At 45.9% G+C, this 14,715-nt stretch overlaps 1 protein-coding gene across 3 annotated transcripts in view; it reads right to left on the reverse strand.

The window, feature by feature from the left end:
• Positions 1-1,800: 1,800 nt before the first annotated feature.
• spata20 (spermatogenesis associated 20) overlaps positions 1,801-14,715 on the reverse strand; it is a 143,908-nt gene continuing 130,993 nt past the window's right edge. For all 3 annotated transcript variants that reach the window (XM_079492823.1, XM_079492824.1, XM_079492822.1), the window contains exon 16: positions 1,801-5,382. In XM_079492823.1, the coding sequence (XP_079348949.1) occupies positions 5,144-5,382 (239 nt within the window). In that variant the 3' untranslated portion in view covers positions 1,801-5,143. The remainder of the gene's footprint in view (positions 5,383-14,715) is intronic.

Genomic DNA, 14,715 nt, shown 5'->3' on the forward strand with positions numbered 1-14,715 from the left:
CGTTCCTCCTCCTCCTCCTCCTCACACACACATGTAGCCCGCAGGGGGTACACTGCAGTGTACAGACAGGCAGACAGGGAGGTGAAGAACACACAGCAGTGTGTGTGTGTGTGTGTTCTACTGGATGTATTTATAGCATGACTGTAGGATGGAGACAGACAGACATAGGCAGCCTGGTGGGACAGACAGACAGACTAACAGACAGACAGACAGACAGACAGACAGACAGACAGACAGACAGACAGACAGACAGACAGACAGACAGACAGACAGACAGACAGACAGACAGACAGACAGATGTGGTGGCAGGAGGCTGTCAGTGGTGGAAAGTAACGAGTACATTTACTTAAGTAACTAAACGTACATTAACCATCATACATATATATTGTACATAAATCACCTTTCAACCCTATATAATTTGGCCATTTGATAATATCTAGTGAGCTTGTACATCTGCTATTTTCTAAAGAGTGTTCTACTTTTACTTTTACTTTTGGTACTTTAAGTACATTCTTATGCCAATACTTTGGTACTTTTACTCAAGTACATTTTGAATTCCGGAGTATTTCTACATTGCAGTATTGATACTTTTACTTAAGTAAAACAACTGAGTACCTTTTCCACCATTGGAGAGACGTTTTATAACACAACCTCTGCAATGAGGGGAGAAGTGCTCGTGTGCCCGACGTGCACCCAGTGTGCCCGACGTGCACCCAGTGTGCCCGACGTGCACCCAGTGTGCCCGACGTGCACCCAGTGTGCCCGTGCACCCAGTGCCCGTGCACCCAGTGTGCCCGACGTGCACCCAGTGTGCCCGACGTGCACCCAGTGTGCCCGACGTGCACCCAGTGTGCCCGTGCACCCAGTGCCCGTGCACCCAGTGTGCCCGACGTGCACCCAGTGTGCCCGACGTGCACCCAGTGTGCCCGTGCACCCAGTGTGCCCGACGTGCACCCAGTGTGCCCGTGCACCCAGTGTGCCCGTGCACCCAGTGTGCCCGTGCAACCAGTGTCCACGTGCACCCAGTGTGCCCGTGCACCCAGTGCCCGTGCACCCAGTGTGCCCATGCACCCAGTGTGCCCGTGCACCCAGTGTGCCCGACGTGCACCCAGTGTGCCCGACGTGCACCCAGTGTGCCCGACGTGCACCCAGTGTGCCCGACGTGCACCCAGTGTGCCTGTGCACCCAGTGTGCCTGTGCACCCAGTGTGCCCGACGTGCACCCAGTGTGCCCGACGTGCACCCAGTGTGCCCGACGTGCACCCAGTGTGCCCGTGCACCCAGTGTGCCCATGCACCCAGTGTGCCCGACGTGCACCCAGTGTGCCCGTGCACCCAGTGTGCCCGACGTGCACCCAGTGTGCCCGACGTGCACCCAGTGTGCCCGACGTGCACCCAGTGTGCCCGTGCACCCAGTGTGCCCATGCACCCAGTGTGCCCGACGTGCACCCAGTGTGCCCGTGCACCCAGTGTGCCCGACGTGCACCCAGTGTGCCCGACGTGCACCCAGTGTGCCCGACGTGCACCCAGTGTGCCTGTGCACCCAGTGTGCCTGTGCACCCAGTGTGCCCGACGTGCACCCAGTGTGCCCGACGTGCACCCAGTGTGCCCGACGTGCACCCAGTGTGCCCGTGCACCCAGTGTGCCCATGCACCCAGTGTGCCCGACGTGCACCCAGTGTGCCCGTGCACCCAGTGTGCCCGACGTGCACCCAGTGTGCCCGACGTGCACCCAGTGTGCCCGTGCACCCAGTGCCCGCTTCTGGAATCAAAAGAGACAAACCAATAACCAACCCACAAGAAGAGAATTCAAGTGTCTTTTATTTTGAAGTGCATTGTTATATTGTGCGTATATACGGTATATATGTGTAACCTCCTTCTGGAGGTTATGCAGTAACATCCTCAATGTTCACTTATCCTTGTAAAAAGGGATAGTTCGGCCCTTTTTTGGGGCTCCTTGACATGAAAATGTTTGAGAACGACTGACATAGAAACACAGGATTTTCAGAAAACTGTCTGTTTAGAGGCATTTTTAGAATGGTCCTACGGTCTAAGTGGGTTAGATCCATGCTTCCATGCTTCTGCGTATAGGAACGTCCTTGTTTGTGCAGTCAGTCGGGGAACTGCGTACTTGTACAAATCATTCTTGTAATGGAAGTGCTATGAAAATGGTTTTAATTGGGTATATTGTCGTATTATTTTTATCGTGTTGTTTTCGTGTACAAATGAGTGCACGTCGGCAACAACAGGATAGTGCACAAATGTAAGCGAGTGAACCATTTTACATTGGTACACTCTCTGGGTTGAATTAACAATGAGGATTTTACTGCGTATAATTAATCACAGGCAGAGAACCCTATATGCACCACAGTGGAGAGTGACCCGCATTTTTTGGTTGTTTTTCTCTTTCTTCTTCCTTTTTGGTTGTTTTGTGTTATTCAAGGCCGGAGGATAATTGTCAAATTAATGGCTGCTGTAAAAGTGGACGGCACCAAAAGTTATTCCTCACAAACACAAACAAACAAAAGGCCCACAAGAAAGTTTGAAGATATATTTGTGACCTCCTTAAAATTCTCTAATACAATTTAAAAAGAATTGGGATGTTTTTGCTATTCAAAACGATGCAAAAGCATTTGTGTTGTAGTGAGTGAAATGGAAGTTCATTGCAGAAAAATGCAGTGCGCACACGCGCACGCACGCACGCACACACACACACACACACACACACACACACACACACACACACACACACACACACACACACACACACACACACACACACACACACACACACACACACACACACACACACACACACACACACACACACACACACACACACACACAAAGATGTAACTGTCATATCCATGACATGTGAGTGGGAGTATAGGGACACGAGGGAAAGAAGAGAGATTTATGGACTCATCCACAGGGGGTTGGGTGGGGGGGGGGGGGTTCTCGGCCATCCAAGCCTCATTATTAGACTGCCATTTATGTCTTGTTTAACAGCTGAGCTAAAATGAATGTACTTTCAGTAGGTTTGACAACTCGTGCCGTGCACAATTTCCTTACACTCAGTGGTATTCAGTGACACTGCATGCGAGCCATTGAACAATAAGCCCCGGTGGTGTCTGACTGCGTTGCGGTTCAGTTCGTATAACACTGAACATCCGCAAATGCCTGCATGGTCAATACAATGCTGGCCATATTACTGCTCTAACTACGGTAGAGTAGATTAGAGCTGTAAGCACAATATAGGATCGTAGCTCCGGAAGGAATGCATGGCAAGAGAACGGAAGCATCCGTCGGCCCACATTCACTGTTATGCCGTTTTGTTTGTTTGTTTTTTGCATGGCGTGTCGCTCCGGCATGCACAACAGGAGTGTTACTATGTAGGTCCGAGAGGAGGGGGGGGGGGGGGGGTCGGGGGGGAGTCCAAGTCAAGACCGAGTGTGGGAGGGGGTTGAGTCCGAGTCGAGACCGACGGGAGGCGAGATTGAGGCGAGACCGAGCCCAGATATATGTTTATTTTTCTAATTTGCTAGGTACAGAAAACACTGCGAGAGCAGGCAGGCGCGTCAGCTACACTGCGTTACTTAACCCATTTTGGGCGGGAACCCCTTTTGGTGTTAGCATTATGCTATGCTTTAGCTATTGAAAAATAGCAGATCTAGCTTGTAGGTCTGCTATTTTTGAAAAATCGTGAAAATATTTATTTCAGAAAACTGGAGGATTTAGAAGATTTTTTTTTAATTTCGAGGTCAGGCCTAAATGGGTTAAGATAATGTCTATAACTGCCTTTTTTCATCTTCGGAACATATCACGATTTAGAGCATACCTGTCTTTAGACGATGCCAAAACGCTAATCCATGCCTTCGTTTTCTCTCGACTTGACTATATTGTAACAGTAATGCCCTTTTTTTCCGGCCTACCAAAGAAAACAACTGATAGATTGCAACTGGTACAAAATGCGGCAGCTATAGAGTTTTAACAAAAAACTAAGATGAGAGATCACATTACCCCGGTTTTAGCCTCACTACACTGGCTCCCGGTGGTTTTTAGGATTGATTTTACTCGTTTATAAAGCTCTTAATGGTCTTGCACCTTCCTATCTCCACGATCGTTTGCCTAGATATGTCCCTAACCGCCCCCTCAGGTCCTCCACTGCTGGTCTAATGGAACTCCCTAAAAGGGTGGCTACTAAAAAATATGGCGAGGCAGCCTTCTGCTTTTATGGGCCAACGACCTGGAATAAACTGCCACTACAGCTCAGACAGGCACCCTCTATAGACATTTTTAAGACACAGTTTAAAACTCATCTCTTCACTCTTGCTTTTAGTTGAGTTTTAAATCTCTGTTCTTATTTCTGTACTGATCTGCCACTGTTTTATGCTTTTTGCTATTGTCCTATTGTTTTAACTGCCTGCCTGTTTTAATGTTGTTCTAGTTTATGTTTGTATTATCTTTATTCTGCTCTGTAAAGCACTTATGGGCTGCATTTATGTATGAAAGGTGCTATATAAATAAATAATAAAAGTGCCAGGCAGCTCTCTTATATAATGTTCATTTGAATGGGCTGCTCATAATATGGGTAATTATAAATCTATTTCATTGCATTGTAGTGACTCGTGACTCGAGTGGACTCGGTGGGGGAAGAGTCCCGAGAGTCCCTTGATCACGAGACCGAGTCAAATTAAGGGCGAGACCGAGACGAGACAGAGTAAATGAAAAAGTGGACTCGAGACCGGACTTGAGTCCTACAAAACTACAACACTGTATACTCCAGGCTTTACTCCCACTGTGGTTGGGCTCGGTGAGGGACTGACTGCGTGCAGTGCTGATATAGTAGTTCCATTTCATCCCTACTGACCGCCTGAGGCGGTGCTTTCAGCACGGAATATTCACCTTTGCGCATGAATACCCCGGTGCTTAAAACCACCACATTTAGCGGCCGTTGGGGGATTCATATAGAACCGTTTCGTTGTGTTAGCTGTGAGCTGCTTCATGGCGTTAACGGAGTAACTAGCCACAGTCGTCAACACTATGTCAACGCTAGGCTAACTAGCGCTGGTTGAGGGGCTTATACGGTTAGTCAGAGACCGAGCAAGCTGTGGTTCTAACTAGCTCAGGCTGCAGCCTATGAAGACTAATTGTTTATCTCGCAGCCTTTGTGCCCCCGTTCTATTCTTCCTGTGCGTCCGTGCGCTCGTCCAGCAGCAGCCTGCGTAGCTCCTGGGGGTCGCTGACAGGCAGAGCGCAGGTGAAGTCCTGGCACACGTGGGCTGTAGCGGCGCCGCCGCCGCCCTGCTTGCCAGACAGGGAGGAGAGGACTGGCAGACGCTGGTACAGAAAGCCCTCTGTGTCCCCATCCGCCAGCATCAAGACCTGGGGAGAGACAGAGAGAGACACAGAGAGAGATAGAGAGATAGAGAGACAGAGAGACACAGAGAGAGATAGAGAGACAAAGAGAGACACAGAGAGAGAGAGAGAGACAGCGAGAGAGAGACAGAGAGAGAGAGACAGAGAGAGAGATTAATTATTAAGTCATATAAACCAGGAAACAGTCGTCACTCAACAATCAAGCAAGGAATGCGCGTTGGCATGGTATCAACTTTGTAGAGATTAATTTTGTGCTGCTCGTAACCAATCTTTTTTTGTGAGCTATTATACAAATAATGATAATATTTTTTGCATATATATATACACACATGTAATTCTGATTATTTACAAAAAGTTAAAAAACATACAATAAACTAACCCGGCCCCAGTCCCCCCCTGTAACCAAACATCTAAATGCTTGTGTTATTTACATGCACTGCATTTATGTAATAAAGAAAGTCCTTGGATCTAATCCAAGGCCTTTCTTCCATTACCCACTTCTCAAACTAAAATATATATGAAATGAAATATTAAATGAAAATCAGGGATCTGAATTAAACATTCTAATAGGGGAGAGTAGAACAAAACATAATTATACTGATAGACAGTGTAATTCCAAATTAAGTGCTATTACAATACCCTGCACTCACAGTAGAGAAACAGAATAGAATAGTATAATGGCCCTTTGGGCTGTATTTATGTATGAAAGGTGCTATAAAAATAAAGTTTATTATTATTATTTTTTTGTTCTTATTCATGACATTGAATGTCTGTGTCAAATAGGGGTCCATCTTATTTGATTCGATCGCACGCACCGCGCACGCACGCACGCACGCACGCACGCACGCACGCACGCACAGTAAGAACTGCTGCACCGCTTAGAACAAAAGTAATGCTTTATGCAGAATCACAAACGTACAACAGAATATATCATTTCCATGTATGTTGCAGCCTATTATGTTGCAGCCACACACACACCCACAAAAGCATCCATGTTGGTGTTACAGTATAGGTACAACATTTCATTGCATGAAATAAACATTCATGCGAGGAGACAGTGCACAAATGTTGTCCAAACGGCTGGTATTTAAAGACAGCTCTCCACTAAATGACTGCAACATAACAGTCCACTCAGTCAGTCAAGGGTCGATACCTGCAGTAGATTCGATCACTGTGTGTGTGTGTGTGTGTGTGTGTGTGTGTGTGTGTGTGTGTGTGTGTGTGTGTGCGTGTGTCCTGACTGCAGCATCTAGCCTCCCCAATCAGCCTCCACTTCACAACTGACAACATAGTGTATAGTATAGTGCAGTGGTCCCCAAACCTTTTCATGTCAAGGACCCCCATCTGAAAAGATATGCCAGGGACCCCCATAAGAGAAGATTTTTACGGCTCTAGCAGAGATTCTCAACCCGTTTAATTTCAAGGACCCCCAGTTTGACATGATGATGCATTAGTCTACGGACCCCCATTTAATGACATCTCTGGGACCCTCAATTTATATTGTAAAATCAATGTTAATTTAACTCTGGGAGTGCACAAATGGAACCAAATGGACCCAGAGTTACCAATCTATCATTTAGCTGGGGACCCCCAGGAACTCCCTCAAGGACCCCTGGGGGTCCCCGGACCCCACTTTGGGAACCAGTGGTATAGTGTGTTCCTCCAAACAAGACATAATGACCACATTACAAAGCAGAGAGCTATGCTGTTGCTGTGCACCTGTTACACCTACATTTTACACAAGACTCTTAGGATTGAGAGCAGTGGTTTCTAACAGCAGTTAAACCATGTACATCTGCTATATTATTTTTTTAATCATTATGTATAACACAAATCTTCTCTAAATATTTCCAGGTGTGTGTGTGTGTGTGTGTGACTGTGTGTGTGTGTGTGACTGTGTGTGTGTGTGTGTGTGTGTGTGTGTGTGTGTGACTGTGTGTAATAATAAGTAATCATTTTGGGGGTCCTTGGCATGAAAGCGTTTGAGAGCTACTGATTTACTTAGAAGGCATTCGCAGAATCGGCCTCAGGTCGCAATGGGTTAAGTCAAGTGTCTGCCCGCCCGCCTGCCCGCCCGCCTGCCTGCCTGCCCGCCCGCCTGCCTGCCCGCCCGCCCGCCCGCCTGCCTGCCCGCCCGCCTGCCCGCCTGTGCCTGCGGGCTGCTCTGTCCGTGCTCCGGGCTGCTCCCTGTCAAAACACACCCGTGTCACCTCCCCTGACCGACGCCACCCCTGACTCCAGACAAAGGAATAGACGACAGCGGAAACCAAACAAACAATCAACCAACCAGACAGAAATTACTTATGTAGGGAGGGGAGAAGAGAGAGGGAGGGATAGAGAGAGAGAGAGGGGGGGGGGGTGCATACCGGACACGTCAATACTGACATTCACGTCAGGACATAATAGAGAACAGGAAAGCTGTGATCAGCAAACCAATCACCTTATGTCATTTTGACCAGGGCTGTGAGGACGCTCATGGAATCTTTCCTGGCGATTGATCGCAACCCTGGTCGATTTATTGATTGGCGTGTCGATGGAGGGATGTGTGTGTGTGTGTGTGTGTGTGTGACTGTGTGTGTGTGTGTGTGTGTGTGTGGGGGGGGGGGGGGGCCCTGCTTCTCTCTGGTTCTTATCGGTCCGTTCATGTATCAGACTGTTCGGGGAACATGGCAACAGTTTGTGTTGTGTTTGACATCAGAGAAGAGGTCCGGGTCAACCTATAAGGTTTGAAGATGCCTTTACACTTCCACTTCATACCCATATTACATCATCGTACCCACACTGGAGAAAAACCTTTCATCTGCAAACAATGTGGCAAGAGTTTCAGTCAGTCAGGTCACCTGAAGGAACATCATCGTACCCACACTGGAGAAAAACCTTTCATCTGCAAACAATGTGACAAGAGTTTCGGTCAATTAGGTCTCCTGAAGCAACATCATCGTACCCATACCGGTGAAAAACCTTTCCATTGTAAACAGTGCGACAACAGTTACGTTGATTTAGGAAGTCTGAAGATACACCACGTACCCACACTGGAGAACAACCTTACCGCTGCAAACAGTGTGACAAAAGCTTCAGTCTCTCACTAAATCTGAAGAGACATCATCGTATCCACACTGGAGAAAAACCTTACTGCTGCAAACAGTGTGACAAACGCTTCAGTGAGTTAGCTGGCCTGAAGAGACATAATCGTACCCACACTGGGGAAAAACCTTATGTCTGTAAACAATGTGGCAAGAGTTTCAGTGTATTCGGTCTCCTGAAGAGACATCATCGTACCCACACCGGAGAGAAACCTTACGTCTGTAAACAATGCGACAAGAGTTTCAGACAGTCAGGTGACCTGAAGAAACATCAGCGTACCCACACTACAAACAGTGTGACAAGAGTTTTAGTTGGTTAAGTATTCTGAGCAAACACCAGTGTGTCCACACTGGAGGATCCAGTGGTGGAAAGTAACTAATTATATGTTCTCCAGTACTGTACTTTTTGAGCTTGTATATCGGGTATTTTCAGCAAGTGTAAAAACAGTCATTACGAGTCTACGATGGCATCAAGGCCCGCCAAAATACATTTTAGTCGACTAAAACTAGACTAACACTAAAACATTCCAGGTGACTAAAGGTCATAATCAATTGTGTAAAGACTGTAAAACACAATTATATGAACTTCTTTTTTTAGGTTTCAAGGTTCAAGTTCAAGGTTGTACTTTATTGTTACATCTTGTGTACAGGTACATAAGAGTAAAACATATTCTTTTTTGGCTTCCTTCAGAAAATGCAGCAGCAAACAAAGGGATAATAGAATAAAGAGTGCAAGAAAGAGAAAACAAGTTAAAAAAAAAAGAGTAACTTAATTATGAGCATGTTTTCCCTGTAGTAGCAAAGTTAGGTAAAGCTTATGTTCCATATATACAGGATCATTTTGTTTAGAAAGGTGCAGTTCGAGGCCATGTTCCATATATACAGGTACAACAATTTAGTTTCGAAAAATGCAATTAGAACATAATAGTGCGAGAAGAGGGCGAAGGTGTGAGTGCGTGCGTGCGTGTGTGCGAGGGAAGGGGATCTAGCGTTTTCCTTTGCCCTGCTTCGCTCTGGTTCTTATCGGTCCGTTCATGTATCCGACTGTTCGGGCAACATGGCAACAGTTTGTGTTGTGTTTGACATCGGAGAAGAGGTCCGGGTCAACCTATATAAGGTTTGAAGATGCCTTTACACTTCCACTTCATAACCGTACTATCAAGAGAGAGCTTAGATCAGACTGTAGCCTACTGAGAGGTGCAGAGCAGAATCACCCAGGAGGACAGATCTTCCACTCAGTGAGACGTACACACTCTCCACATCACAGTCCCTGTCGAGAAGCAGCTTTGACAAACCGCTCCCAGACAGACTTCTGTTCCGAGTGTCTCAGGTTTCCTCCACGGACACATGAAGAGGAGCCACGACCATAACAACTCCCAAATGCTGAGAACTGGACAGATCCCATCAGCCACCGGCTGTCAGCCAATAACCACCTCTTCAACCAGCCAGGAACAAGGAGACACTGACAAAACAATAAGATCTTACAGCAGTCATCAACAGGTGAGAAAGACTTCAAAGAGTTCAAAGAGTTTCAGTGAGTCAGGTCTCCTGAAGCGACATCAGCGTACCCACACTGGAGAAAAAACATTCATCTGCAAACAATGTGACAAGAGTTTCGGTCGATTAGGTCTCCTGAAGCAACATCATCGTACCCATACCGGTGAAAAACCTTACCATTGTAAACAGTGCGACAACAGTTACGTTGATTTAGGAAGTCTGAAGAGACATCACCGTACCCACACCGGAGAACAACCTTACCGCTGCAAACAGTGTGACAAAAGCTTCAGTCTCTCACTAAATCTGAAGAGACATCACCGTATCCACACTGGAGAACAACCATACTGCTGCAAACAGTGTGACAAAAGCTTCGGTAGCTTACAAAATCTGAAGAGACATCACCGTATCCACACTGGAGAAAAACCTTACTGCTGCAAACAGTGTGACAAACGCTTCATTGAGTTAGCTGGCCTGAATATACATTATCGTACCCACACTGGGGAAAAACCATACGTCTGTAAACAGTGTGACAAACGCTTCAGTGAGTTAGCTGGCCTGAAGATACATCACCATACCCACACCGGAGAACAACCTTACCGCTGCAAACAGTGTGACAAAAGCTTCAGTAGCTTACAAAATCTGAAGATACATCACCGTATCCACACTGGAGAAAAACCTTACTGCTGCAAACAGTGTGACAAACGCTTCAGTGAGTTAGCTGGCCTGAATATACATTATCGTACCCACACTGGGGAAAAACCATACGTCTGTAAACAGTGTGACAAACGCTTCAGTGAGTTAGCTGGCCTGAAGATACATCACCATACCCACACCGGAGAACAACCTTACCGCTGCAAACAGTGTGACAAAAGCTTCAGGTGCTTACAAAATCTGAAGATACATCACCGTATCCACACTGGAGAAAAACCTTACTGCTGCAAACAGTGTGACAAACGCTTCATTGAGTTAGCTGGCCTGAATATACATTATCGTACCCACACTGGGGAAAAACCATACGTCTGTAAACAGTGTGACAAACGCTTCAGTGAGTTAGCTGGCCTGAAGATACATCACCATACCCACACCGGAGAACAACCTTACCGCTGCAAACAGTGTGACAAAAGCTTAAGTAGCTTACAAAATCTGAAGATACATCACCGTATCCACACTGGAGAAAAACCTTACTGCTGCAAACAGTGTGACAAACGCTTCAGTGAGTTAGGTGGCCTGAAGAGACATCATCGTACCCACACTGGGGAAAAACCTTACGTCTGTAAACAATGTGGCAAGAGTTTCAGTGGATTAGGTCACCTGAAGAGACATCATCGTACCCACACCGGAGAGAAACCTTACGTCTGTAAACAATGCGACAAGAGTTTCAGACAGTCAGGTGACCTGAAGAAACATCAGCGTACCCACACTGCAAACAGTGTGACAAGAGTTTTAGTTGGTTAAGTATTCTGAGCAAACACCAGTGTGTCCACACTGGAGGATCCAGTGGTGGAAAGTAACTAATTATATGTTCTCCAGTACTGTACTTTTTGAGCTTGTATATCGGGTATTTTCAGCAAGTGTAAAAACAGTCATTACGAGTCTACGATGGCATCAAGGCCCGCCAAAACACATTTTAGTCGACTAAAACTAGACTAACACTAAAACATTCCAGGAGACTAAAAAAGGTCATAATCAATTGTGTAAAGACTGTAAAACACAATTATATGAACTTTTTTTTAGGTTTCAAGGTTCAAGTTCAAGGTTGTACTTTATTGTTACATCTTGTGTACAGGTACATAAGAGTAAAACGTATTATTTTTTGGCTTCCTTCAGACAATGCAGCAGCAAACAAAGGGATAATAGAATAAAGAGTGCAAGAAAGAGAAAAAGAAAAAGAGTAACATAATTATGTGCATGTTTTCCCTGTAGTAGCAAAGTTAGGTAAAGCTTATGTTCCATATATACAGGATCATTTTGTTTAGAAAGGTGCAGTTCGAGGCCATGTTCCATAAATACAGGTACAACAATTTAGTTTAGAAAGGTGCAATTAGAACATAATAGTGTGAGAAGAGGGTGAAGGTGTGTGCGCGTGCGTGCATGCGTGTGTGCGTGCGTGCGTGCGAGGGAAGGGGATCTAGCGTTATCCTTCCCTGCTTCGCTCTGGTTCTTATCGGTCCGTTCATGTATCTGACTGTTCGGGGAACATGGCAACAGTTTGTGTTGTGTTTGACATCGGAGAAGAGGTCCGGGTCAACCTATATAAGGTTTGAAGATGCCTTTACACTTCCACTTCATAACCGTACTATCAAGAGAGAGAGCTGAGATCAGACTGTACTGAGAGATGCAGAGCAGAATCACCCAGGACAGATCTTCCACTCAGTGAGACATACACACTCTCCACATCACAGTCCCTGTCGAGAAGCAGCTTTGACAAACCGCTCCCAGACAGACTTCTGTTCCGAGTGTCTCAGGTTTCCTCCACGGACGCATGAAGAGGAGCCACGACCATAACAACTCCCAAATGCTGAGAACTGGACAGATCCCATCAGCCACCGGCTGTCAGCCAATAACCACCTCTTCAACCAGCCAGGAACAAGGAGACACTGACAAAACAATAAGTTCTTACAGCAGTCATCAACAGGTGAGAAAGACTTCAAAGAGTTCAAAGAGTTTCAGTGAGTCAGGTCTCCTGAAGCGACATCATCGTACCCACACTGGAGAAAAACCTTTCGTCTGTGAACAATGTGACAAGAGCTTTGGTCGATTAGATCACCTGAAGAGACATCACTGTACCCACACTTGAGAACAACCTTACCGCTGCAAACAGTGTGACAAACGCTTCAGTCAGTTAGGTAGCCTGAAGAGACATCACCGTACCCACACTGGAGAACAACCTTACCGCTGCAAACAGTGTGACAAAAGCTTCAGTCGCTCACTAAATCTGAAGCAACATCACCGTATCCACACTGGAGAAAAACCTTACTGCTGCAAACAGTGTGACAAACGCTTCAGTGAGTTAGGTGGCCTGAAGATACATTATCGTACCCACACTGGAGAGAAACCTTTCGTCTGCAAACAATGTGGCAAGAGTTTCAATCGATTAGATCAGCTGAAGCAACATCATCGTACCCACACCGGGGAAAAACCTTACGTCTGTGAACAATGTGGCAAGAGTTTCAGTGATGGTGGTCACCTGAAGATACATCACCGTACCCACACTGGGGAAAAACCTTACGTCTGTGAACAATGTGGCAAGAGTTTCAGTGATGGCGGTCACCTGAAGATACATCACCGTACCCACACCGGAGAGAAACCTTACGTCTGTAAACAATGTGACAAGAGTTTCAGACAGTTAGATCACCTGAAGCAACATCATCGTAACCACACCGGGGAAAAACCTTTCGTCTGTGAACAATGTGGCAAGAGTTTCAGTGATGGTGGTCACCTGAAGAGACATCATCGTACCCACACTGGAGAAAAACCTTACGTCTGTAAACAATGTGGCAAGAGTTTCAGTGTATTCGGTCTCCTGAAGAGACATCATCGTACCCACACCGGAGAGAAACCTTACGTCTGTAAACAATGCGACAAGAGTTTCAGACGGTTAGATCACCTGAAGAAACATCAGCGTACCCACACTGCAAACAGTGTGACAAGAGTTTTAGTTGGTTAAGTATTCTGAGCAAACACCAGTGTGTCCACACTGGAGGATCCAGTGGTGGAAAGTAACTAATTATATGTTCTCCAGTACTGTACTTTTTTAGCTTGTATATCGGGTATTTTCAGCAAGTGTAAAAACAGTCATTACGAGTCTACGATGGCATCAATGGCCGCCAAAATACATTTTAGTCGACTAAAACTAGACTAACACTAAAACATTCCAGGTGACTAAAGGTTATAATCAATTGAGTAAAGAGTAAAGACTGTAAAACACAATTATATGAACTTCTTTTTTTTAGGTTTCAAGGTTCAAGTTCAAGGTTGTACTTTATTGTTACATCTTGTGTACAGGTACATAAGAGTAAAACGTATTGTTGTTTGGCTTCCTTCAGACAATGCAGCAGCAAACAAAGGGATAATAGAATAAAGAGTGCAAGAAAGAGAAAACAAGTAAAAAAAAGAGAAACATAATTATGTGCATGTTTTCCCTGTAGTAGCAAAGTTAGGTAAAGCTTATGTTCCATAATACAGGATCATTTTGTTTAGAAAGGTGCAGTTCGAGGCCATGTTCCATATATACAGGTCAGGTACAACAATTTAGTTTAGAAAGTTGCAATTAGAACATAATAGTGCGAGAAGAGGGCGAAGGTGTGCGTGCGTGCGTGCGTGCGTGCGTGGGAAGGGGATCTAGCGTTTTCCTTTGCCCTGCTTCGCTCAGGTTCTTATCGGTTCGTTCATGTATCTGACTGTTCGGGGAACATGGCAACAGTTTGTGTTGTGTTTGACATCGTAGAAGAGGTCCGGGTCAACCTATATAAGGTTTGAAGATGCCTTTACACTTCCACTTCATAGCCGTACTACTACGAGAGATTGGAATCCAGGCTGTACTGAGAGATGCAGAGCATAACCACTACCAATCACCCAGGAGGACAGATCTTCCACTGTTAGAAACACACACTCTCCACATCACAGTCCCTGTCGAGAAGCAGCTTTGACAAACCGATCCCAGACTTCTGCTCCGAGTGTCTCAGGTTTCCTCCACAAACGCATGAAGAGGAGCCACGACAACAACTCCCAAATGCTGAGAAATGGACAGATCCCATCA

Source organism: Electrona antarctica, assembly GCF_951216825.1.
Source record: "Electrona antarctica genome assembly, chromosome: 22".
Lineage (NCBI taxonomy): Eukaryota > Metazoa > Chordata > Actinopteri > Myctophiformes > Myctophidae > Electrona > Electrona antarctica.